Source organism: Hipposideros armiger, unplaced genomic scaffold (genome assembly GCF_001890085.2).
Source record: "Hipposideros armiger isolate ML-2016 unplaced genomic scaffold, ASM189008v1 scaffold_29, whole genome shotgun sequence".
NCBI classification, from domain to species: Eukaryota; Metazoa; Chordata; class Mammalia; order Chiroptera; family Hipposideridae; genus Hipposideros; species Hipposideros armiger.
The window spans coordinates 1,012,817-1,039,282 of NW_017731379.1; the positions used below are offsets into that span (position 1 = coordinate 1,012,817).

General features: G+C 45.5%; 1 protein-coding gene across 1 annotated transcript in view; it reads left to right on the plus strand.

Moving 5' to 3' along the window:
- Positions 1-1,184: 1,184 nt before the first annotated feature.
- The window catches only part of SCPEP1 (serine carboxypeptidase 1), a 28,711-nt gene continuing 3,429 nt past the window's right edge, over positions 1,185-26,466 (plus strand). The window contains exons 1-12 of the mRNA XM_019636769.1: positions 1,185-1,305; positions 3,894-4,042; positions 7,005-7,094; positions 10,583-10,738; positions 11,237-11,311; positions 15,444-15,516; positions 19,638-19,675; positions 20,184-20,312; positions 20,912-21,005; positions 21,982-22,095; positions 24,161-24,298; positions 25,300-25,463. Coding sequence (XP_019492314.1) covers positions 1,233-1,305; positions 3,894-4,042; positions 7,005-7,094; positions 10,583-10,738; positions 11,237-11,311; positions 15,444-15,516; positions 19,638-19,675; positions 20,184-20,312; positions 20,912-21,005; positions 21,982-22,095; positions 24,161-24,298; positions 25,300-25,463 — 1,293 coding nt within the window. The 5' untranslated portion in view covers positions 1,185-1,232. The remainder of the gene's footprint in view (positions 1,306-3,893; positions 4,043-7,004; positions 7,095-10,582; positions 10,739-11,236; positions 11,312-15,443; positions 15,517-19,637; positions 19,676-20,183; positions 20,313-20,911; positions 21,006-21,981; positions 22,096-24,160; positions 24,299-25,299; positions 25,464-26,466) is intronic.

A 26,466-nucleotide genomic window follows, 5' to 3' on the forward strand; every position in this document is an offset into this window, starting at 1 on the left:
TTCCCATCCCCCAATTCCCCAATAAAAATCTTAAACAATAAAAATTAAAAAGAAGCTATAAATTAAAAAAAAAACAATTATGATGAGCATCAGGAAGGAGAGGTACAGGAAGCAATTAAGACCATTAAGAGGTCCCAGTCTTCACCTAGAATGCACTGTTGGGACAGGCTTCCATGGGAAGGGACATGTAAACTGACAGGTTCAACAGTAACTAGCCAGGTAGGTGCAGGGGGCAAATAAGGTGTGAGAGACCATTCCATGCAGGTGGAACAGCACAGCACGTGTGAGTGCACAAAGATACAGGGAAAGAAAAAAAAAAAGACACAGGGAAGTTGATGTGAAGACACAGGGAGAAGATAGCCCTGTAATAGCAAGGATCGCTTGCAAGCTTCTACACCAGAAATTCTCTGGAAGGGCCTTAAACGGAGCCCCCAACCAATCTCCATTGGCTTCTCAAATCCTTCCTAAAATATAAACAATTAAAAAAAATTTTTTTTTGCAAACACAGTTTGGAAACAAGTTCCCCAAATCTTTCTTCCAATCCTATTGTCTTCCCTAAAGCCCTATTGTGTTTTTTATCTACCCCCAAGAGGACAAGTTTGCATCACAGAAATGCAAGCAAGCTCAAATTGAACCACAAGCATCACCTTGTAAGAAATGGGCTGTAGTCACTACCTCATCAAATTTCCACTGGCTCTTCAGCCTTGACTCTTTGGCTGGTCTTTCTCTCTACACAGTCCCCATTCTTTTTCTCTATATCCTTTCCTCTTCTAGGAGCAAAACAAATCCTTCTCATAGTCCTGTGCAGCACAGTTTAGCAATTCTTTGTTACCTTAGCTGACACCCTATGCTTAGCTCTCATCTCCTAATGAAGGAACCAATAAGGTATTTTTTTTAAAGACCATTCCAATCCTTACGATAAACTCTGCTGTTAGAATAATAAGCTTTCATCTTTGCTTAGTCCCCAAAATGCCAAGGAACGACGTGGTGGAGCGGCCAGAACGTGCTGAGCACTGTTGCAAGAATCCTGGTTGGCCCGCCCAGCAGAGGGCGCCCGGGACACTGCCAATCGCCTCGCCCGTCCAATCCCCGCCCTCGCCCCCGACGGGACCCCAGGCCTCTGAGGCCCCGCCCCGCCCCGCCCCTGGTCCGGTCCAGGCCCCGCCTAACCGCCGTCACGTGGTGGGGCTCAGGGTCCAGCCTGTTGCTGATGCTGCAGCGCGGTATTCGTCATGGAGCTGGCGCCGCGAGTCTCTCCGTTGTTGGTCTCGCTGCTGCTGCTGCTGCTTCTGGGCCTGAGCACGGGTAGGTTCTGGCAAAAGGTGTATGTACCAGCGACCGGTACCTCCTTCTCTATCCGGGGATGTGAGTCTGTTAGTGCGTTTGTGCTTTTTAAAGCAAATCTCTTTTCCCCGGTGTCTACCTTGCGTAATTTTATTTCTTTTGAACCGTCACTGTTTTGTTTTTTGTTTTTTAATTAAAAGTGCTTTTTCTACCTTTTCTTGCTCTAGGTGGTCTGGTGCTCCTTTTTTTCTCTAGGTGGAAGCAGTTGTGCAAAATGTATGATTTGTAGAAATTGCTGATCAATGAGGTTTCCACGATCTTAAGGCCACTTCCCTTTTCCTGCCGTCATTGGCTGCTAAGTGGGGTTATGCGGTCTTTATATTTTGAGCTGAAGCAGGCGGCCCCAAAAGCCTGCAAAATCGTACTATGAATGGGATGTTTAATTTCCCCCTCTACTTGAAGAGAACAGACAAGATAATGCCTCCCCTTACCGAGGTCCTTTTTGGCAAGAACAAATTTGTGTTTAATAGGATGACTTGCAAATCGATTTTCAGTCTTTTATTTCTCTCATTTCCTGGTCTGAATCAAGAACTGAGTGAGAATTCGAACTGGCCACAAACTTGCCTTGTGATCTTAGGCAAATTGCTTCACAGCTGTTTTCTCTTCTGTAAAATGGGGATCATCTGACACTTCAGTTTGTGTCTGGGAAATGTTGTCAAATATGTTGCACCCCAAATTTTAACAATGGTCACTACCAGGGAAGGGAAGGGTGCCAGGGGTTAGGTCAAAAGGGACCCAAGCCTTATATGTAATTTTCAAGGAGACTACACATTTGCATTACTTGTATAGAGAATTATAACCACATCTGTAATATTCTAGCCGTTCTGTTTTTCTCCTTAAACCACATTTTGGTTTTCTTAATCTCCATCAGTTACAAACAGTATTGTCTCCTCATCCACTCCCTTTTCTTCTTGAGACCAGTTTTGATTCTTTTACTTGAGGCAGCAGCTTGAAATCTATGAAAGGAGGCAGTGGAAGGCAAAAAGAAAACTCCAGTCACCAAGGGTCATCCCTAAATCACCTTTTAACATCAACCTTCTTTCCCCACAAAGTGGTATTTTTTGAAAAGAAAAAAGATATTATAACTTCAATGTTGGTTACTGTAGCAAAGGTGACATAGAAAACGTATTTAACCTACTCTTTTCTGATACATATTTCACAGGTGCTAGAAAAGTTAATAAAAGAAATTGGAGTTGTGGGATTAAAGGAGATACACACATACACACACACACACACACACACACACACACACACACACACGGCTTTTAATATATTTTTGGCCAAATTGCCTCCCCCAAAAGTTATGCCACTGTGCACTCTTATCATCTTACCAACAGTGCTGACGGATGGCCCATCTCCTATGGACACTGAGCAAGTGCCATCATTTTTTGTCTATCAAATAAGCAAACATTTTTTAGTGACCTCATTATTGCTTTAATTTTCATGTCTTTCAATATTAGTGATGTTAACCATTCTTTCACATATTTATCAGACATTCATATTTCCCTTTTCATAAATTATTTCCTCATGGCCTTGATCCATTGAACTATTAGGATCTCCCATTTTTTAATTGGTCTACATGAGTAAGGAAAATTACCCATTTTCATATTTGTTGCAGATCTTGCTTTGGTGTTTGCCTTTTCATTTTATTTTTAATGGACAAAAATTTTGTTGTACAGAAATGTATCAAGTTTCTGTCCTCAGCTCTGTTGATAGTTTTCTTTATAGTCTCTTTTTTCTTTATAAAGATTTCTTTATAATCTTTACCCCATTCAGAGGTCAGAAAAACCTTCAATTATATTTTCATATTATTTTTAATATCTAAATTTTAAAACTGAAATTCTTGATCAACTTCAAGTTTATTTTGGTTGTAGTGTTGAGAGTACCTACAGTTCTATTTTTTTTTTCTTCAAAAAAGTTAACAGGTGACCCAGCATAATATAGTGAATAATCTTGGTCCCACTATTTGTGATGCCTCTTTAATCATATAGTAAATAAGATATAAAAAGCAGCATGTTGCATCTTGAGATTTTTCACTTTTCCCAAAAATGTAAATCTCTTTTTAAAACAGAATTATAAAAGTGTTTCATGCTTATTGTTAAAAACTCAACGTTTCAGAGGATGTACAGGAAAAAGTGGAAGCCTCCAGCCTCCTATTAAGCTTGGTTTGTTTTTTTCATAACTGAAGCTTTTTCCCCTTATTTTCACAATATATTGGAATGAGTAAATTGCCTAAACTATAAACCAAATCATCTGCAGCGGTTCTCAACCTTTCACAGGGGTCGCCTAAGACCATCGGAAGACACATATTTTCGATGGTCTTAGGAACCGAGACACCGCTCCTCTATCCGTCTCCAGGCCCACATGCAGATATACCCACATACGAGTACCCGGTGACCCCTGTGAAAGGGTCGTTCAACCCCCAAAGGGGTCGCGACCTACAGGTTGAGAACCGCTGATATAGTCTAGCATGGCCATCTCTACTGGGCTTGGAATTTACCCAGAAGTTACATATTCTTCAGGAAAATCAAATTGTGCTTTCGTTTCAGGAGCCAACATCGACCAGCCCACAGAGGAGGGCAAGGAAGTATGGGATTATGTGACTGTCCGGAAGGATGCCCACATGTTCTGGTGGCTCTATTATGCTACCAGCCCCTGCAAGAACTTCTCAGAACTGCCCCTGGTTATGTGGCTTCAGGTAAAAGTGGCTTCGCTGCCTGGACAGGTTTGAGGCCAAGTTTCGCCCACTAAACATTTTTCTTGCTTCTAAGGACTTATAGCTCAGCAGTGGTGAAGAACTGATTGGTCCAGCAGCCAGCCAGGGGGTCTCCTAGCATCCTTCTGAGGCAGGCAAAGGCAGTGGTATACCAAGAAGGCCAAATCAGGTTCTAGCCTTTTGCCTTATTATTATTATTATTATTATTATTATTATTATTGTTATTGAGTGCAGGCAGTGGCAGGAACTTTTACCAGAAGCTCCTGAAGACATATTTGACTATATGCTGATAGAAGATGTTTTGGAAGCTTCCAAAGCAAAGACTGAGGTACCCTGACAAGCCCTTCCTCTCCCTCTTTTTTCAGTTCTTTCCTAGACCCTAACTTTTTGCCCCCAGAAACTGATCTTTTAGAAGGAGTCAGCCTCTTGTATCTTAGTATGAAATGTTGGGCCCTACCCTTCTCCCTAGATGTGTTTGCATTTTGCCCGTGAGCTCTGCTTGTAGTATGGAAGGCATGGAACCGGTGAAGAGGTATTTGGGGGCAGGCAGAGGATTCTTTCTTGCATTCCTAAAATATCTGCACAGAGATGGCCCACACCTACCTAGAAGACCAATCTCTAGGGAGCGGTTGAGGAGTATGGTCTTATATCAGCCTCTGGAAACTGTATGCCTGGCCCAGCTGGGGCTCCAGGTTGCTCACCAGCAAACAGGACGTCCTGGTACAGGACGCTATGGGATGCAGATGTCACTCCTGCAAACATGACAGTATTCATAAGTAGCCTCCCAGAACCCCGGGCTTGGCCTCCCATGCCAGCCCATGCGGACTTTCTGGGGAGACAGAGAGAAAATGAGCAGTTTGCCAGGAGGGGCCTTTTTCTGTTTTAGGATTATCTGAAGAGCACCTTTGATAAATTGGAGGTGAGACTCAGCCGGGGGGTGCAGATAGGAAAATGCTGCAGAAGAAGAACCCATAAAGATAGCCCAGGGGCCTTCTGTCCACCCCGGGCAGCAGGGTTATTGAGGAGAGCCCTGCCGTAGATAAGCCCAGACCTGCCAGTCAGAAGTCCTGGGTCTTCGATGCCTCCCTGTCACTTAGAGCTATGGCAGGACACTTCCCGTTCCCTTTCCCGGACTTGGGCTTTTTTTTTTTTTTTGTCCCATGCAGGAGTCGAACCGGTAACCTTGCTGTAAAGAGCACACGCTCTATCCACTGAGCCATCCAGGCGTCAGCTCAGCTCAAAGTGCCGAGTTCAATCCCAGCCACGAGTGGGCATAGCCTACCATCGAACTGGCAGTCTTGTCATTAGGAGCATGTGCTCTCACCAGCTGAGCCATCCTGCCACCTCTTGGTAGCACAGCTCGGGCAAAGCTCACTGACCCATGTGGGAATCGAACCAGCGACCCTGTTGCTTAGAGCTCGTACTCTTTTTTGTTGTTGTTGTTGTTGTTGTTTTCTTCCTTTTTCTTTCATCTGTTTGTTTTTTTGAGCTTGTACTCTTAAGCAAACTCTTAACCAACTGAGCCACTTGGCTGGCCCTTGGACTTGGGCTTTTTAATCTAGGGGATTTTGTTATAATTTCCCACTCATTAGCAGAACTTTCCACCCCCAAGTAAAAGCTTACAAACAGAGAACCAAGGCAGAAGAAAGCAGAAGTGCTGAGGGTGGGCTGCAGAGTCCCATCCATTCAACCTCCTCCACTTGGTCACATGCTGCCCTCGGGTGCTTTCTGAGATTTCAGGAATACAATTTGAAAACCACTGAATTTTAGAAGTTGCAAACCTCCCTTTTGGTTGATTGCAGAGCTAGATGGTGCTTTTATTTGTATAAGTTTGCCAACGTTTAAAAATCAAGACATTTCTTTCCTCTTTGTCAAAAATCAGGAGATGTAGCAACTTAGGGCCTGAACTCACTACCCCAAAGCTGAGAGGTGGTGGCCCGCTTTCAGACAGGGCAGGAGCCCCTGGAGGAGGGGCGTCCTCAGCCAGCACCTCATTTCTCTGTATCGCACACAGTCCAGTTTGTGACCTTTGATTAGGTCACCTTTGAAATGCTAGTTGAAGGTTTTCAACTGGCTCGCTAAGTAACCTGCTCTTCATTACTTCAGAGGCCCAAGGTAGAAGAAAAAGGATGATGACCAAGAAAGAAATAATTACTAATTTAGATTAAAAGGAGATCTGTTTGAGCAGCCTACTGAGGAAACGTGTACTGACTTCGCTGGGTGGTTCTTTGAGAATCTAGGTCACATCGTCTGAGTAGAATAGTGAGCTATTTTAGGTACACTTTCGAGCCATTTCAGCATGTCCTTTGGCTCACTGACACATCTACCATATTTCTGAGTCACCGATTGACCCCAGCCCTGACAGCACCCCATCCCAAAGTTCCCATTGAGAACCCTGCCTGTCCCCTGTCCCTGGATGCCACAGTACCAAGTGAAGTGACCTTTGCACTGGTGCTTCTGTGTTTGCTACATTGTATCCAGGGATTCGCTTGATCAAACTGTCCCTCCGTCTGGGTCCCTTGTAGAGGGTGGTGTGGTGGAGAGTCACAAGTCCCCAGGTCTAGTCCTGGTAGAAGCCCTGATTGCCACGGCCCCTCGCTCAGCCTTCTTGCTTATCTTTGAGGGAGGACTTGGACAAGGCGTCCTTAAGGTCAGTGAGTCCCATGGCAGGCCAGGGCTCAAGTCTAGGGAATCAGAGGTAGGAAAGTTTCCTCTGGGGGCTCTTAGCCCAGCTCTGTTCCTTTTAGGAAGACTTCAGCAGTTACCAGGGGGCTCGGTGAGTGCGGGAGTCCCTAGTTCACCAGATGAATTGTGCCTTAGTGCAGGGCTGACACAGCCATCGCTAAACCATAGATCGTTTATCGGGAATGTGGCCATTGTTGTAATGATTAGATTTAAGTAACATTTTCTATGCATTCGTTTTTGTGTTTTTTCTCTTCCACAGGGTGGTCCAGGCGGATCCAGCACTGGATTTGGAAACTTTGAGGAAATTGGGCCCCTCGACAGTGACCTCAAACCACGCACAACTACCTGGGTACGGTGAGGATGGCCCCAGCTGTGTGGCCTCTCCAAGGCTGGGCCCCACCCGGCCTACCCCTTCCTGGGCGGGCTCACAAGTTGAGCAGTACTGCCCCCCACGGTCTCGCTTGCCTTTAGTGACCTTTCTCTCCACTTGTCTGCAGAAACCTACTCTAGCGGGCACCCTGGACCTTGTCGTTACCCACATTTTGGCTGTCCCTGCAGTCTGCCTCCAGGGTCCCCCCTCGGACCGCCATTGCCCATCCTTTCCCGTCCTCTCTCCCTACCCTGCTTCTTGAGTTCCTCAAGACCTCAAGCCCTTTGTCCTCCATCCTTTTCAGGTCTCTCTGGTCTCTGTCTCCACCCCTGTTCTTCATTCCCAGCTGCACTCCCTCTCCTAACCCCTCTCTGGTCAGCTCCCTTACCCCCCACCCTCTGGCTCCCTTTCCCTTCTCCTTCTGCAGCCTTGCCACACCCGATCTTGAGTCAGTCCCACTGCTCACCTGCTTGGCCCCTACCCCCAGGCGGCCAAAGACTGGAGGGCAAAACCGCACTGTCAGTAAGGTGGGGCTATTGCCCAAGTGCGGGCTTTGCTCCGGGCTTGTGGCCACGCTTTGCTCTGTGCTTCTGCTCTGCTCCTGTCCTGATGGCACCTGTTGCTGCATATGTTCTCCACTTTCCTCGGGGCGCCTGCTCCAGCCTTCCTCCCACACTGGGAGCTAACCTGTCTCCCTGCCTCACCGAGAGAACAGAAGCCATCACACATAACCAGCTATTTTCCTGTCCTTACCGATAAATGTGTTTACCTTTCTGCCCCTCTTACATCCTTCTGCCCAGCTCAAAACAAGTGAGGCCCCTCCCTGCTGAGGTCACTTCCCTTAAGGCTCCGCTTCAGTGGTTATTATCTTTCTATATCTGTATATTCCCTCTAGTCTGCCTTTTCCTGGGGGGTGCAAACATACACAGGTCTTTCTCAGCTGAAAAACAAATTCTCCCTCAACTATACAAGTCCCTCCAGCTACTACCCTTTCATACAAAAATTGTTTATGTTTGCTATTGCCTGTCTCTACCCAGAGCTTCTCCTGAGTGCTGCAGTATTGATTCTGACAGCTGGGGGCTGCAGGTGGGAGATAGTGGGTGCCAGGGAACCCAGTGCATTAACTCTAGGATGCAGTGCATATATTATTTCCTCTGTGGCAGGGTTGGGAAGCACTGCCCAAACCCACGGCAGTCTGTCCCCATCACTCCACTAGAGCTATTGTCCCCAAGGGTATGCTGGCTTCCCAATTCCAAGTGCATCAGGTCCTTCTTGGCATCCATCGTCATTGGACTTCTTTGTAGCACTGTTGGCCATATCTCAGATGTTGCTATTTCCCAGCACTCTGTCCTTGTTAACTCCCTCTTCTTTGTGTTCTTCAGGCAGCCCCATCCTCCCAAACTGTTCTACTGACACATAGAAGGTGATGACTCCCAAGTCAGTATCTCTAGCTGAGAGCGTCCTCTTTTGCCCCAGAACTATTTCGCCACTTGCCCCTTGGGTAACTCCATGTGGACGTCGCTCATACATATTTGACATATCCCAGATTGTGTTCATTATTCTATCTCCTATACCGGACCCCTGTCCACCCACAAAACCAGCCAACTTCCTGTTTCCCTTGTGGTAAATGGTACCCACATCCACTCAGGTACTGGAGCCAGAAACCAGGGAGCCATCCTCACCTCCCCTGCCTCCCACCCCCATCGTCCAATCACTTTTACCTAAAAATGAATTCTTACAAACAGCTTTATGGAGATATAATTCATATACTATACAGTGGATCCATTTAATGTGTACAATTCAGTGGCTTTTAGTATATTTAGAGTTTTACAACCATTATCACAATCCATTTCAGAACATTTTCATTACCCTCCCACCCCCAAAAAGCCTTATGTCCCTTAGTTGTCACCCATCAATCCCTCCTCAGGCAACCACCTTCTGTCTGTATATACAGATTTGCCTATTTTGGACATTTTATAACAATGGAATCATATAATATGTGGCCTTTGGTGTGTGGTTCCTTTCATTTAGCAAAATGTTTACAAGATTCACTCAGGTAGCATATATTCAGGTGGTACTTCGTTCCTGTTTAAGGCTGAATAATCCTACATCACATTTTGTGTGTCCATTCTTCTGTTGATGGACTCTTGGGTTGTTTCCACCTTTTGGCTCTTGAGAATAGTGCAGGGGATATTGGTGTACAAATGTTTGTGCTCCTATGTTTAGTTTTTCGGGGTATATGCTTAAGAGCGGGCCTGCTGGGTCATATGGTAGTGCTGTGTTTAATAACCAAACGTTGTTCATATTCATCCATCCATTTTCATGCCCACGGGTGGCTGCTTCCAAAGTACCAGCCCCCCTCAGTGCATTTTCCACATGCTGCTTGAATGAAACGCTCCAATGCAAATCATTATTCCTTAGCTTAACATCTTCCAGTTACCTCAAAAGACCAGATTCAGCTTCCTGGGCATAAGCTGGCTTCTGCTTACCTCCAGTCACATCTCCCATCATCTGTCCCCGTGCACTCTACCTTCAGGCCTCTGCGTGGGCAGTTTCCTTGGCTTGGATTTGTTCCTTCGGCCACCCATTCATACTTAGCGCGCCATGTTCACATCTACTATCCTTTAAGACTTAATGCAGGATCACCTGTTGCTTAAGGCTCCCTCTGAGTCCTTTGGTTCTCTTGTCTGTCTCCACACTGGTCTTCCTGAAGTGCATTTTACTTACTCTTGCCTTAGGGTCCTGTACTGACTTCCACTTGCAGTAGCAGAGTACCCCACTGGCTTGTCCCCCAAGCCTCCCAAAACTAAGAGGGTAATATGACTGGGGCAGAGAGCCCGAATGAGGAACGAGGAGACCCGGATCTCAGTCCTGATGCTGCCATTACCTGTCCAGCTTTGTGACCTTGGACAAATCCTGGGTCCTTTCTGAGCTTTCATTTCCTGATCAGTAAAGGACATGGCTAGACTGTGTCATCACTAAGGATCCTTCTAGATGTAAAATTCTATAACTCAAGCCTCTTTGGAGAAGGTATTAGAATAAGTTCTGTTCTTGTAGGGCACGGGGAAGCCAAGCCAATGTGGAAATTGGATTCCCCTGGAAGACAACCGATGTGTGGTATTCAGACCTTGGATGTATTCTCATTGCTTCCAGCTATTGACACGGCGTGGTTCTACTTGCTTTAATGGATTACATTTAGGACATTTGTATCGTGGGAAAAGTGACAGCTTTGGTGCTCTCACCCCCATATATATGTTAATCTTTCCCTTCTTGCCTTTCTTTTTTTTTTTTTTTTTACTGAAGTAAGTCGTCTATGTTCCTGTCCTTTGTTTTTGAAAATCCCTTTTTAGCAACAGGATCCTAAGCACACTGATACCGTCACATGTGTGGTTTTGTTGCGCTCATACAAGATGATCAAAAGGTGACTGGTGACTGACTGACATTTGGTTTTCCTCTGTGGCACGCAGCTCCAGTCTGCCAGTCTCCTGTTCGTGGATAACCCCGTGGGCACGGGGTTCAGTTATGTGAGCAAGGATGATGCATATGCCAAAGACCTGGCCACGGTGGCCTCAGACATGTTGGTTCTCCTGAAGTCCTTCTTCAGTTGCCACAAAGAATTCCAGGTAAGCAAAGACTCAGGAAGCGCAAAGCAAGGGGCTAGCAGTAGTGACGCCACATCCACCAGGATAAACCTCCCCAAGAGTTCAATACCCAGCTGATGTCAGGGAAACCTTTTTACACCCAAGATTGGGTTGTGGGCTTTTGTTTATATCATGTCTTATATCAAGGTGGTTTTTATTTTTTTTATTTATTTTTTTAGCTGAGCCATCCTCCTGCCACCTGTTGGCAGCTCAGCGGCAACTCAGCTCGGGCCGGGCATCGAACCGCTGTTGCTCAGAGCTCGCACTCTTGAGCGAGCCTTTAATCAAGGTGGTTTTTAGTTTGAAAGAATGACCCTGGAATCAGTATTCTAATCTAACATAATAAACAGATATGAGGAGGAAAGACAAAGAAAAGCAGATTTGTCTGGCTATGATATGCCATAGAAATTTGAAACTAATTTGTGTGAATTAAAAGGCATTCAGGACATTTAGTTCTTTGTAAATTCCTTTTCTTGCCAGACGATTCCATTCTACATTTTCTCAGAGTCCTACGGAGGAAAAATGGCTGCTGGCATCGCTCTAGAGCTTCATAAGGTAACAAGGAAGATGACAGTTGTGTGGGTTTCAGACAGAAAATGATTATGTTACTTTTAATACTCACCTTATATTGAATGTACTTTGTTGTTGTTTTTTTTTAAAGATTTTTATTGGTGAATTGGGGGGATGGGAACAGTGCTGGGGAATTGGGGGAAGGGGGACAGACAAGTTGCTGTCATTTTGTTCTTCAGTCTAGTTGTGGAGGACGTTGCTTCACTGGCCCAAGCTGGCACCATCATTGCGCTCTTCCCGGGCGAGGCAGATCAGTCGCCGGCTTCTGGACGGCCGCTCACTGCGGCTGCTGGCCGCTCACGCTGGCTGCTGGCTACACACGGTAGCCCATGGTAACCCACTGCCACAGGGACTGCAGCCCACGCCGTCGCCGGCGACTCACAGCAGCCCAGCTCCAGGTTGAGCTGTTGTTCAGCATCTTAGCTGTAGAGGGCAGTGTCACCGGCCCTCATATGTGGGATCCGAACCAGGGCCCTCTGGCATCCCAAGCGAGTTCTTAACCATCGCACCACTCGGCCGGCCCTTGAATGTACTTTGAATAGGACCTTGTACATACAGAGTAAGAGCAAGTCTGTAATAATAAGCATGAAAAGTTTCAAAAAGAACAGTGAAGGCCGCCCTACCAGATATCAAACATGCTATAAAGCTACAATCAGTAAAACAGTGTGGTGCTGGCATAGCAACAAATAAGTGAAATGCAACAGGATAAAGAATCTAGAGACAGATTTAATATATACTTGTATGTATATGTATCTATGCATATGTATATAATACATAGGGTATATATATATCACACTTCCATACGGTCATATATAAATAAGATAGCATTTCAAATCATGGGAGAACAGACAGAATATGCAATAAGTGGTATGGAGACAAATGGCTATCACTTTGGAAAATAATGAAGTTGAATTCTTGCCTTGCATAAAACATCAGTTCTAGATAGATTAAAAATCTAAACATAAAAATCAAAACTATAAGAGAACCTGAAAATATAGGAGAAAAGTTTTATAATCTTGGGTAGGAAAGCTTTCCTTCATAAGACGAAGCACTCCAAATCCAAAAGAAGTTAAGTTTGACATATTTAGACCACAAACAAATTTAAAACTTCTTAGAGTTCCATCAATAGTCACATCAATAAATCCATAAAAATTAGACAATATTCTAGTAGAAAATTGGCAAAAAATATGTACAAGCAATTTACAGAAGAAATGCAAATAGTCTGTGGACATATGAAAAATGCTCAATTTTTATTAGTAAGTCAAACCTGTGAGATTTGAAAATATTTAAAAGATTGGTAACATGCAGCTTTGGTAAAAAGTCAGGGAAATAAGTGCTCTCATGTGCTTTTGGTGGAAATGGAAATTGGTAAATCATTTTAAAATGGCAATTTGGCAGTATCTATCAACTTTTAAAATGTATATGATCTTTGACCCAATAATTTCACTTCCAGGAATCTGTCCTATGGAAGTTACTTATACATATGGGTGTGTCAGCTGATGTTTAGTACACCAGAACTTACAATGTCCACAAATTGAAAACAAGCTCAATGGCTATCTGTAGGATTATTTAAATAAAATAGGTATATCTTTCCACGATGGAACATTTCACAGCCATCATAAAGAATGGATAGGTCTATATATATGTATGTGTATATATGTGCTTCTGAAAGCAAAGAAAAGGGTCAGAAGGATACTCATAACATGTTAACTGGGGTTAGCTAGTGACTGTGACGGTGTGAGTGGGGCAGAGGTGAAAGAGTTTTTCCGCATTTTCTCCTGTCCCTTTCTGTGTTTAAATTTTTTATAGTGAGCTTGTATGCATTTTATTTTTTTAATATTTATTAATTCCTTTTTAAAAGATGAACCTTTTAATAAGAAGCTATGTATGTGCATAACAGAAAATTAGAAAATACAGCAAGCACCAATTAAAATTTCCCCTTCTCACCAGATGGAGATGACCACTGTGAACACTTTAGTGTATAACCTTTAAATCTTTTTCTGTACTTTTATAAGTAAATAATTGTTTAGCTAATATGAGATCGTATTATATAATACATGATGCCTACAGCCTGTTTTCTTCAATCGCTAGTCCTCATCTTCCCATTTCAGTCAACTTTCAAATATTCAGGCTTCTTTGATGATCTCAGCATGTCCTTTAATAGCTGATTTGTTTAATACTCAATCCAGGTCCATGAATCCTGTCTGGCTGTGGTGTCCCTAAAGTCTGTTTTCATCGAGCACAGCCCCTTTTTTATGACCCTGATTGTGTAAAGAAACCAAACTCTGTATCTTGCACGATGTCCCATTTTCTGAATTTGTCTGGTACCATCCTCATAGTATTATTTAGTCTTCCTCTCTTTACTGTGTTTCCTATAAAACTGGAAGTTATATCTAAAGGTCTTATGCATTCAAGGAAAAAGTGTTGGATAATATTATATATATATATATATATATATATATATATATGTATATTTTCATAATCAGGTTTCAGGAAACTATGGCTAAGTGAAATCCAGCCCACCACCTGTTTGTACATGACCTATGAACTAAGAATTGTTTTCACATTTTCAAGTGGCGGGGGGCGGGGGCGCTGATTAAAAGAAAAATAATGTTTTGTGACACATAAAAATGACAGAAAACTGAATCTCAGTGTCCATAAATAAAGTTTTATTAGAACTCTCATTTATTTACATATTGCCTGTGGCTGCTTTAGCAATAATACAAAGTCAGAGTTGAGTAATTGCAACATAGACTATTTGGTCTAAAGCCTAAAATATTTACTACCTGGCCCTTTATAGAAACAATTGTCAACTGCTGATATAGGTGGTGGTGTGCAGATTATTTTGCTTTGAATCAGAAGGCACATAACTCCAGATCTAGTCTGATCCCTCCAGTGAACTCTTACGCCCTCCCCCTGGACAGAAAGTTATTTGACTAGTGTTATTTTCACACTATATGGATATCCAGTTCTTAATTGTTCTTTCACCAAATGGCTTTCACATCAATTCTTAATTCTCACATTAAGTCAGTAATTTCATGAGGCGTTTCAAAACGATGCTTTTCTCCCATCATTTCGTGCACATCTCTTAGCTGGTATTCTTTCATAACATGGAACTTTCCCTCATCACCTGGGACTGTTTAGGTCACTTGAAATAAGTTCCTTCTGGAAAAGCCAGATAAATGCATAATTCGCTTTAATTACCAATGTTCAGTCAGGATATTCATTGTTTTCTTATTTTAGATCTCTGGATAGCTTGTGCATTCGCATAATTCAAAATTCAAAAAATATAAAAGGTATACTCTAACAATTCTCCCTCTTGCCTCTGTCTGTCTCCCCTAAGACAGCGTCTGTTGTTCGTTTCTTCTATCCCTTTCCACAGGTATTTCATGCCGATAAAAGCTAATTCACGTATAGGATCTTTTCCCATTTTTATATAAATAATAGTACATACTACACACTATTCTATACATCTCTTTTTAAAATTTAACAGTATATCTTGGAGATCTTTTCCTATCACCCCATAAAGAGCCTTCTCATTGTTTTTTCACGTTGCATCAGGTGCAGGTGTGGAAATAACCATAATTCATTTAGCCCATCCTACAATACTCAGATTGTTTCCGATTTTCTGCTACTGTGTTATTGTTAAATGAAAAAAGGAGCAGAGGAGCATGAGCTCCCAGTCCTAAGGCATCATCCCGCCCCTGAGGACCTCCTGAGGAGTCCTCCCAGCTTTTCAGTGACGGCAGCATGGGCAGTAAGGGTTGTACTCAAGGAGCCCACTGGGCACCTTGTGAGAAATCAGACCTGGGGGGATGGGCAGTGTCTCTCCGAAAGAAGCTAGGGTCTGCGCCAGACTCCACACACGTCCGGCCAACACCCTTATGAAAAGAGTAGAGGGAAACTCAGTAGTTCCTACTTATTTTGCAAATGGCGGCAGGAAAGAGGTACTCTTGCTGTCTACTGGTATCTGAGGTCTTCGGAGACCTGGGGACTCTTGGAAAGGGTGGGCAGAAGTTTTCTGTGCTCAGGAAAGGCGACGCTCGTTTCTGTTGAGGAAGGGATGGAGGCCTCTCCATCTCCTTGACAGGCTGTTTCTTGGCTCCTCCCCTTTCAGGCCATTCAGCAAGGGACCATCCAGTGCAACTTTGCTGGGGTTGCTTTGGGTGACTCCTGGATCTCCCCTGTTGGTAAGTCCAAACTTTTCAGATATTTTTTTTTTCTTCCTTTCCTCATCCTTCTCTGGGACTCTGGGCTGCGTCATCCACATCAAAGAAAAAGGCAATGGAATTTTTGGGGACCTTGGAAAAGTTCACACTGAAAGTGTTTGCCCCAGGGCCATCTAAGAATGGAGATGAGAACTCGTGTACACAGCACCTGCTACGGGCTGAACCGAAGTCTCTTATTCAAGCCTCCTAACAAGAGAATCAAATTTTCCAGTTGAAGGTATTCTAAAGACTCAGAGAAGTCATAGAATTTGCCCTCTGACACACAGCATGAGTGGTCTGGTCAGTATTCAACCCCGGGCCTGTCATTCCATCCCCTCTATCACCCTGATGCTGGCATGAGCCTTTGGGGTAAAACTTCCATTTGTTGCTCATGTTGATGATGAGACAAGGTTACCATCAGGTCCTGCGACTCAGAGGTTTACAGCTTCATAACCTGAGCATCCTTGTTGGGAGTATAAAAAAAAATTGTCTATGTTGCAGGCATCTGGGGTGTGGCTTCAGACATCTGAAATAGTCACCTTGGTGGGGTTGACTTTACCACAGTATTCTAAACCTCAGCACTTTTTTTTTTTTTTAAAGATTTTTTTATTGGGGAACTGGGGGGATGGGAACAGTGCTGGGGAATTGGGGGAAGGGGAACAGACAAGTTGCTGTCCTTTTGTTCTTCAGTCTAGTTGTGGAGGATGTTGCTTCACTGGCCCAAGTTGTCACCATCATTGCGCTTTTCCCGGGCGAGGCAGATCAGTCGCCGGCTTCTAGACTGCCGCTCACGCTGGCTGCTGGCTACATACAGTAGCCCATGGCAACCCACTGCCACAGGGACTGCAGTCTACGCCGTCGCCGGCGACTCACGACATCCCAGCTCCCGGTTGAGCTGTTGTTCAGCATCTTAGCTGTGGAGGGCAGTGTCACTGGCCCTCATGTGGGATCCGAACCGGGACCCTCTGGCATCCCAAGCCAGTTCTTAACCATCGCGCCACTCAGCCGGCCCTAAACCTCAGCACTTTTGACAGTTTGAGTCGTGTAAGTCTTCGTTGTTGGGGGGCTGTGCTGTGTGTTGTAGAATGCCAGCAGCATCTCTGCCCTTCAGATGACAGCATTTCCACCCCAGTGTGACAACCACAAATATCTCCAGACATTGCCAAATACCTCTGAGGGACAAAATCACCCCCAGTTGAGAACTACTGCTCTGACCTAATAAAGGTGACTTTTCAGGCAAAACCTAACTCTACAGTTAGAAATCAGAAGTGATGTTGTCCGTGGAGGGCGGAGGGGGACAAGCTGAAACGGGCCAGGAGAGAACTTGCTAGGCTTTCTGTGCTCTACATCTTCATCGGGGTGGCCATTACCTGGGTGTATGTGCATTTATCAAAACTCTTCTACGTGTACCTTCGTGACTTGCGGTGTGTGAGTATGCCTCGGTTTTTAAAAATAACAATTTATAAAAAAGGTAATATTTTCCCCCTGAAAGATAGGGATTTGGCTTGTGACAGAGCCATGTCCTTCATGGACTTGGGATATGCTGCTGCTACTCGGAGTGGTTATTTTCTTGCCCTCATTCTTGGCATCTGCCAGGTAGGATGGAAATGGCATAGCTGAGAGCTCTGAGTCATGGAGAGAATGGCTGCTGCTTGTTTGTCCTTCCTGGATGAACCTCCTAGGACATCACGAAGCTACAGATGCCTTGATCAGAGAGGCATGAGAGCCCAGCAGGTTTCTTGCCAGATGCCTCACTCAAAATTTCAGCACTCGCCTTCACGCTTCCTGCTGGGGTCTCATCACAGTTTCGTCACAACACTACACGCTTGGCATGTGTTCATTTACTCCTTAACAACAGCTCCATGGGATGAATGCTATTATTATCCCGATTTTGGAGATGATGAAACAGACTCAGAGATGTTAAGCAATTTTTTTTAGAGTTGCACAGCTAAAGCCAGGACTCAAATCCAGGCAGCAGGTATTGGAATCCATGAACTTACCCATTACACTACACTGCCCCCAGAAGACCAGTGAGTTTCACCTCATGGCTTTTCAGGTGTTACTCATCCTGCCCAAAATCTTTTTCACCTTACTGTGACCCACTTCCCCTTGTGAAACTTTTTTACCCAGGTCTTACTCCCTCCTTCCAGATCCACTTGAAGTATCACCCCTCCATCCCAGAAGTACTCCCTTTTTGAGGGAGAGGCACTGTTAATTTTAATGAACAGGTCTTAATGGCTTGCTCGGTAGTAGGTATCGTGTTAGGTGCGAGGAAATATATACAGACATGTCTTCTAGGAGAACTGCACAGTTCAATATGGTAGCCATAGCCACATGTGACTATTTAAATTTAAAATAATTAAAATACAATACAAATTTCAATCTTTCAACTGCACTATGCAGATTTCAAGTGCCCCATAGTCACATGTGGCTACTGACTATTGTTTTGGACTACCCAGATCTAGAGCGTTTCCATCATGGCCGAAGGTTTTGCTGGACATCTCAGGTTTACATCAGAGGTTAGCAGGCCGTGGCCTATAAGTCAAGTGTGCCTTGTCAGCTGCTTTGGTAAATAAGGTTTTACAGGGACATAGTCACGCCCATTTTTTTTACATATTTGGAGGCTGCAACAACAAAGTGGAGTAGTTGCGACAGAGGCCAGGCCAGACTGCAAAGCCAAGAATATTTACTATTTATCCCTTTTTACAGAAAAAATTTGCAGCCTCTGGTCTAAATCAAGCAGGGAATGGGATGCACTGGAGAATTACAGGCAATTCTGTATTTAAGAAACGAAGGCACGGGCTTAAAGGTTAACTGGAGAGGGAAGTGGGGAGCTAGGTTCAGGAGGACCTGGTGTGCCTGCACCTCTCAGGGTGTACTCAAAAATACCAGTCCAATGAGGTGCTATACAAAGGGCTCCGGAGTCAAATATGTTTTGGAAGGGCTAAACACAGGCTCCACCTCCTCAGGGTTTCACAAGCACGGTCAGAGGCTCTGAGACGTCCCGCAGTAAAGATAGGTGTTATATTTTGCATAACCCCAACGATATTTCACCAAAGAATTAGTTTTTCTTTTAAGGCCTAGATTAAAATCCTGCAGAACCGAGGTTATTTGAAACATATGTTGATGGGGGTGACCGGTTAGCTCAGTTGGGTAGAGCGAGGTGCTGATAACACCAAGGTTGCCGGTTTGATACCCGCATGGGCCACTGTCAGCTGCACCCTCCTTAAAAGAGTCAACTATGCCATTGTAGCATGAAAACAATGTGTAACCAATGACCATGGCTGTTCCCCAATAAAATTTAAAAAAAAAAAGAAAAAAGAAACATACTTTGAGATGCTTGGCCCAAGGGTACCAAGCATGCTTTTTTAAGCAAAGGAGCGATATGTTCAAATGTACTTTGTAACTTGTGATCCTTGATACCATGTTGGCTGGCACATGTCCCAATGGCGCTGGCCTAACCTGGGTCCGTGGTAATTGTGAACTTGTCTAAACCAAGCCCAGCTATTCTCTTTGAGGGCAGACGTATTTATATCTTATAAATCTCCTTACTGGCTTCAGGCCCTTAGTAAATTCTTAGTATATTTGTGGAATGGAAATTAATTGATTGGCAGTATAGCCACAGACGCTTGAATTACAAAATCATTAGTCTTCTTCCTTAATTAGCTTCTTGGCAGAAGTAGTGTCCCCAAATTGGAGGCGTAAGCAGGAAGCAGAGCCGAAATGTGAGGGCGGAGAAATATTTTAAGCTGTCAAAAAGCCTCGAAGTCTACAGATAAGCTCCTCGCAGCACCAGCACTGCCTGCCTGTGGAGATGCCATCACTGGCTGTGACTCACTCACTGGGCCAGTATCAGGCCACATTAACGTGCCATTAGCCCCGAGTCAACAGATATGTCCCCACACCCTTGTGCCACCTCCCAGCCACTGAGACATTAGCTTGTTTCCTGCCTGGGCACTGGTGAGGGAAGGAGCCTTCTGCTCCAAAGCCACCAGGTTTCTGGCTTCTGTCTCTTTCTGCTTTGGGAGGGAGGCTAGTTACATTTTCCTTTGGGAGGACAGAGTCATGACAGACTTATTTTGTACATATGTGGTTTCCTTTAGATTCGGTGCTCTCCTGGGGACCTTACCTGTACAGTGTGGTAAGTAGGTGGGGCCTCACCTCTGCACCCTCCGTGGTCAGCAGCCCAGCTGACCTCTTTTGGCTCTGACCTCGGGAAGGATAAAGCTAGCTGAGTGTGCCCGTGCGGTTGACCCTGCTCCCTAGGGGCGCTTAGTCCACATCAAATTGGAGACCCTAAGCAACAGCTGGCCTTGGGACAAATGTAAAGAAACATCAGCACAGTTATCCCATTTCTCCAGGTCCAAGGAACACTTTTTTAAATCCCCCAACATTCTATTATACAAATTTTCAAATACGCAGAAAAGTTGACAGAGCACTGTGAACACCCATATCCCCACCATCGGGACTCAGCTCACATTTGGCTGTATTTCTTTCATAATAAATACGTGACTTGTAAATAAGATGCTTTCGTATATAAACTCCCCTTTCTACTTTCCATTCTTTGTGTTACCCATCCCTAACCATAGCAACGCCAGATGTGTGTTCCTAAACAAAACTGGCCTTTGTGTTCTTGGTTTGCATTCCAGTCTCTTCTTGATGACCAAGGTCTGGCAGAGGTGTCTCAGGTCGCAGAGCAAGTCCTGGATGCTGTAAACAAGGGGCTCTACAAAACGGCTACCCAGCTGTGGGGAAAAGCAGAAACGATCATTGAACAGGTAAGAGGACATGCTCGGAGGCCAGCCCCGTTGGATTTTTCTCTTGGATGAAGGGCCCCTGGGCGGTGGTGTCAGAATTGGGGTCTATCTTGAAACTCCCCCAAAACCACACTAAATGATAAATCTGACGGCTCTGAGCACTGACGGGGTCAGAAGGCCACCCACGCCTGCAAGACTTGCTCGTGCCTTGACTGACTGTACGGATCCCATAAGAAACAATATGCCTTGCAAAGGCGAGTGTTTGGATTCTTGGCAAGCAGCATTCTGATGCTTGTGAGCCAGAGGGAAGAACGCAGGGGCTGAGGATTTGAGTGTGTGGGACTCTCTGCAGCTTGTTCTGCCTGTCAGTTAACACACAAGCCCATGGTTGTCTCCTGCAGCATCTGAGCTCCACTCATATGATCTGCTCGCTACCCCCAGGAGCCTGGGCTGACTCCGCTGGTCTCTGAACCTGTAGAGCTGCATTTCTTTCTGGTCCGAGCAGATTTACAAAGATTACACTGCCCTTGGATAAGATGAAGGGCCAAGTACCTTTCCGTTTTGCAACTTTGATAATGGACAAATAAAACCAACAGCCAAAACATACTTCTATGTTTCAGAACACAGATGGGGTGAACTTCTACAACATCTTAACTAAAATTGCTCCCAAGTCTGCAATGAAGTTGAGCCTGGAATTCACCCAGAGCCACCTAGGTGAGTGAACCTCGAAGTTACCAGGCTGTGTCTCAGCCTCTGTACGACATGAAACCAATTTCTTTTAAAAACTTTATTTTATTTGCTTATGTATTTACTTACTTTTTTTTTTTAAAGTATAGTTGACATTCAATATTAGTATCAGGCGTACAACACAGTGATTCAACATTTGTATACCTTACAGAGCAACCACCACAATAAGTCTAGTAACCACCTGTCCCCGGACTAAAAAGCTTTATTGATGTATAATTTACATACCATAAAATTGATCCATTTTAAGTGTAAGTCCATGGTGTTTCGTACATTCACAGAGTTATGCAATCCTCACCACAACCCAGTTCTAGAACATATCCATCCCCCCCAGAAAGATTGCCGCATGTCTGTTTGCAGTTGATTCTCATTCCCACTCCCAGCCCCAGGCAACCACTAATCTGCTCTCAGCGTCTCCAGACTTGCCTTTTCAGAGCCTTTCATAGAAATGGCATCGTGCAATAGGTAGCCTTTTCAACATCTGGCTTCTTTTACTTAGCCCAGTGTTTTTGAAGTTCGGAAACCAGTTCCCGCAAGCCGGGTTACAATGCCAGTCCCCCTGCAGGCTGGACTGGGTTGTCTTTAGCTGTCACAGCTTCCCTGCAGGGGCCACATGCTGACATCCCCCCTCTGGAAGAGTCACATAAAGGCTGCAGGAATCCTCTGGATTCTACTTCTCAGCTGACTTCCTTTGGCCATGCTGGATAATCTCAGGGGCCCCACAATACATAAAATGCAGTGATCAAGACTAATAAGTGCTCTCCACTTTCAACATGTTTCTGACTTTCTTCCTCCCTTTGAGGTGAAGCCAGGTGACATTTTCCAGCTGAAAGCCCTCCACCCCCATCCCCCTTATGCACAGCATCCCCCAGCAGCTTGGAAAAGATGTCCTCCTGTCTCATTTCCACTCCTTTGGACTCACCGTGTACCAGTTTCTTTTATTTAGTTCATCTTTTGCAACGCCACGTGAGACACCTACATCAGGACTCCTTAAATCAGCTCATGAACGGTCCCATCAGAAAGAAGCTCAAAATTATTCCTGAGGATTGCTCCTGGGGAGGTAATTTACGTGACCTAATTAAGGGCCATGTGTAGAGTTGGAGGGCAAAGAAAGGTGCAAGTTCAAAGGCTTGAATTTGTAGAATGGGTTTCGGTGGTGGTGATAGTACATTGCGGGTAGAACAGTGTTATCCACATTGTATAGATGAGCAAAGAAATATAGAGATATTAAATAATGTGCCAAGTTTGGTTCAGAATAAGGGGATGGTGGGGAGAGAACGGAAACGATCGGTTAGGATGGGGTAATTGTTGAAGCCAGGTGAGGGGACATGAGGGTCATGATAATCTTCTCTTTGCTTTTATATCGGTTTGAAGTTTTCCATAGTAACAAATGGAGATTTAAAAAAGCCATGCCCAAGGCCACTTGGTTACAGGTGTGACTTCCAGACAAAGGTCGTTTTAGACAGGTTTGAGCAGTTCTCTCTGGCCGGCCTCCCCAGGCCTCCTGATTCTGGATGTGGTCCAGGGGTCTACTGTATTCTGGCCTGGAGGCCATAGTGAGGAAATACTGGAGTCCTCAGAGACCAAGGCCAAGTGCAAATCTTACTTAAGTCCCTGTTTAGTCCTATAGAGAGGCCTTGAGCAAGTGAAACACCCATGCTCCTGGAGAGGAAACACTCCACGCTGAGGAGGGTTTCATTTGTGTCTGAAATACCCCAAAGTTACGATCTGGAGGTTTTTCTAGGGTGGGCCCTTGACAGATGCTGAGAAGCTAAGACTCAGCAGCCTGGGCTTCCTCAGGGAACACGGGCCATCCTCCCAACCTATAGTCACCAGAGGACTCATCCTAGAGCTGGTGTCTTCATTTTCCCCTCACCTCTTAGAGTTTTCTAGAAATGAAGGGGAAAAGTTAATTCGATCAAATAAAAAGAATGTGGTATCAGAGCTGTAAGGGATTGGAACAACTATGGGGAGCTGTCATGATGCTGAGAAGAAACGGTGAGCATCATGGGAGAAAGGTCCAGCTCAGACTCCTGAGAGCACATGTTTTCAGCTCAGCTCCCTCATTTGATCTTCATGATGGCGTTTGCCAGCCCCAGCTTCTCTGCTGATAGCAACCCTCCCTCCCTGCCCCGTGTGGCTGGATGGGCCAGGTGACTACATGTTTGCAGATGATGACTAACAGAGAAAATTGTCTTTGGCTCCACATGTGTCTATGTCTGATCTGGGAAGGACAAAGTGTCCTCGGCCAGTACCCCCCAAAGAGTCATGAGTTCCAGTTTGTGGTTAAGCTTACATACGTTGGAGTCAGCCAGGCGTGCGTTCATATCCCAGCTTGCCACTGACTAGCTGTTTCACTCTGGGCATGTTTCTTAGCCTCTCTGAGCCTCATTTTCTTTAACCATTGCACACGTTAAGACTCCTTACCTCCCCCAGGGTAACGATGAAGACAAAATGGGATGTTGCTTGTAAAGTGCTTACTTAGCTCAGTGACTGTCAAATAAAAATAAATGGTAGCTGCTACTGTTCTTGTTGTTCAGTATTATGATGATGGTGATGGTGGTCAGGAATCCAGTGTGAATGCTGTGCTAACCATCTCATCTCTTGCTTAGGGCTAGTCCTCCACAGGGCTTTCCGGAGGGCTGGCTCTGAATTGGTCTGGGTGTGACTTGGTGTGTGACTAGGGTAGCCCCACTTGTTCAGCACTTAAAACTTGGCCCTGGTATTACTTAGGAAAGGAGGAAGACGAACACTGGCCTAGAAGTACAGGTTGTTCCCTGAGAGGACCCGCCTAGTTGAGTATTTTCCAAGCCTCCCAGTTTCCTTGAGCACTGGCCTTTTCTAGGTTTCAGTTCCTCATTAAAAATGCTGGTGCTGGGCTAGCCGAGTGGCGTGTTGGTTAAGAGCTGGTTTGGGACGCCAGCTCTGAGCAACAGGGCCCCAGTTCGGATCCCACATGAGGGCCAGTGACGCTGCGCCTTCTATAGCTAAGATGGTGAACAACAGCTCGACCTGGAGCTGGGCTGCCGTGAGTGGCCGGTGATGGCGTAGGCTACAGTGGGGCTGGCCAGCAGCGGGCTGCTGAGATTCCAAGCTGCTGCCTCTTTCTCCTTCCTTCTTTGCAGGCCAGGCTAACGACGTCTTCCTGAACATGGAAGAGGATTTCATGAAGCCGGTCATCAGCATTGTGGATGAGCTGCTGGAAGCCGGGGTCAACGTGACTGTGTATAACGGACAGCTTGATCTCATTGTGGACACCATGGGTAGGAACCCACTCAGAGGGGCACATGGTGGCAGTGTGATGGGCTGAGCAGGAAGGGAACTGGCCTCAGATGTGGCAGTCGTGGGTTTGCGACCTTGAAATGCTGGGAGGAAGGCCATTTCCTGTTATATCCATCCACCCCTGACATTGACTTTTTAAAGAGGGTAGAGCTGCCTGAAGCCTTAATCCCCCACTAAGAGAAGCGTGGGCCCATCCAGCTTTCAAGGCCCTTAAGTATAATTAAAGAAAAGAACAATACCTACCCCTCCTCCACAAAAATACAAAAGAAGACATTTTCCTGACCATTGGGCAAATGGACTATGTAATTCAGGGAAATCCTTGTTTCTGTGTAATCTCACAGTAGATGGTAAGCACTTCAAGGCGAATTAAGACTCAACCCTAATGGCTCTGTGAAACTGAGGACCCAGGAGAAATGGTCTTCGTGGAGTTCCTGTCACACTGGCGGGCACCATGTGCCCACTCCTGGTTTCTTGAGGGCCAGGTAGAGGCGCAGAGGCAGGCTCTCAGAACAGGCATGAATGAAGGCACATGGTCTGGTGGGTGTGGTGTGTTTCTCAAAGTCAACAAAATTGAATTTTTTTTTGTGACTTGTCAGCCAAGGGCACTAAAGACAACATGAAAAGTTTCTGCGTTTCTTCCACAAACTGCCTGGGTGATGCACGAGTCCGTCTCCTAACCCTGAGACCTCTCATTCCTCCTGATGGCCCTGTCACCTCCAGAGCTCCCCAGTTCCCTTCCTACAGAGCATGTGGCCATGGGACAGTGAGAGGCAAAGAGTAGTCAGGCTTCACAGCTTAGGTTTCTCCTGGGTCTCACGGGGGGCTTATGGGAAACCCAGAATCTCAGGCCCCACCCAGACCTACTGAATCAGAATTTGCATTGTTACAAGGGTTAGTTGTATGCACGTTACACTTTGGGAAACACTTTGTCTCTACTCTACTCAGTGGTTAATGCTGGGCCCTTCTCCGTCCCTCTTGCCAGGTCAGGAGGCCTGGGTGCGGAAACTGAAGTGGACAGAGCTGCCCAAATTCAATCAGCTAAAATGGAAGCCTCTGTACAGTGACCCCGAATCTTCTGAAACGTCTGCCTTTGTCAAGTGCCACAAGAACCTGGCTTTCTACTGGATTCTCAGAGCTGGACACATGGTGAGAGAGACAACTTCCGTTCCGGACTGTCAATCATTCTGACAGGGAAGCCACAGGCGGTTGATAACACATGGGTGCACTGCCTGGTTTGGTCTTACAGGAAGGGCTTTAGGCTAGGGAATATTTTGAGGTCTTTCACAAAATTCTGCCATAAGCACTTCATTCCTTTCAGTCTAGAAATTCTCATTTAAAAAAGTTAAATCCTCCTGAGAGAATTACGCTTCGACTCTCTGTCCTTTTCTCTTCAGTTGAAATGAATTGAATATTACGTGCCTCTGAACAGTTTGTCCTAAAGGAACAGTTTGTCCTAGGGGGAGAAGGGAGAAATTGTCGTTCCTTGACATTTTCAGAGAGTGAAAACCAAAACTTGGTGCTCTGTAAAGCTGAGTTGCCAGTGCATGATGGGGCAGTGTCTTCAAGCAGTGGTGGCTCCAGGTGGCTCTAGAACTTCAGTTTGGAAGAGACGTTGCCTGCAAAAATGGACAGCGAGGCTCTCGCACTCCCGTCTTTGCAAAGGGAGCTCACTATTTTCCCTTTTGTATGTGGGTTGAGTGGCTTTCCATGGGCCGATGGAGACGGTGGAGGGCTGAAGCCACTACGCACACGCATGCCCCTGCCAAGTTGCCAAAAGGAGAAAGTTGCCAGGAGGCAGAAGGGCCCAGGTGCTTCCCTCTCCGTTACGCTTCGGTTTGGCCACTTAAATGCAGGCTCTCTTCTTCGCAGGATTGTGGTTTCCTGTCAGGTATTAGTTTGGAGGGACATTAAGGTGCCCCCTGGCCTTGGCTGCCCGTCCCCCTTGGTTCCAATATGCCCAGGACAGAATCTCCATAGAGAAGGGGCTGAGGGACAGCCATCTGGCCGGACAGTGGGCCTAAGGTGATTGGTCTGCAAGCTCTGTTGGCACAGGAAGCACAAAGTGTGTTTACCTGGATGGCTGAGGAAGTGTTGAGAGATTGGGGGGGGGGGGGGGGGGTGGAGGGAGGCTGTGGACAAAGTCTCCTTT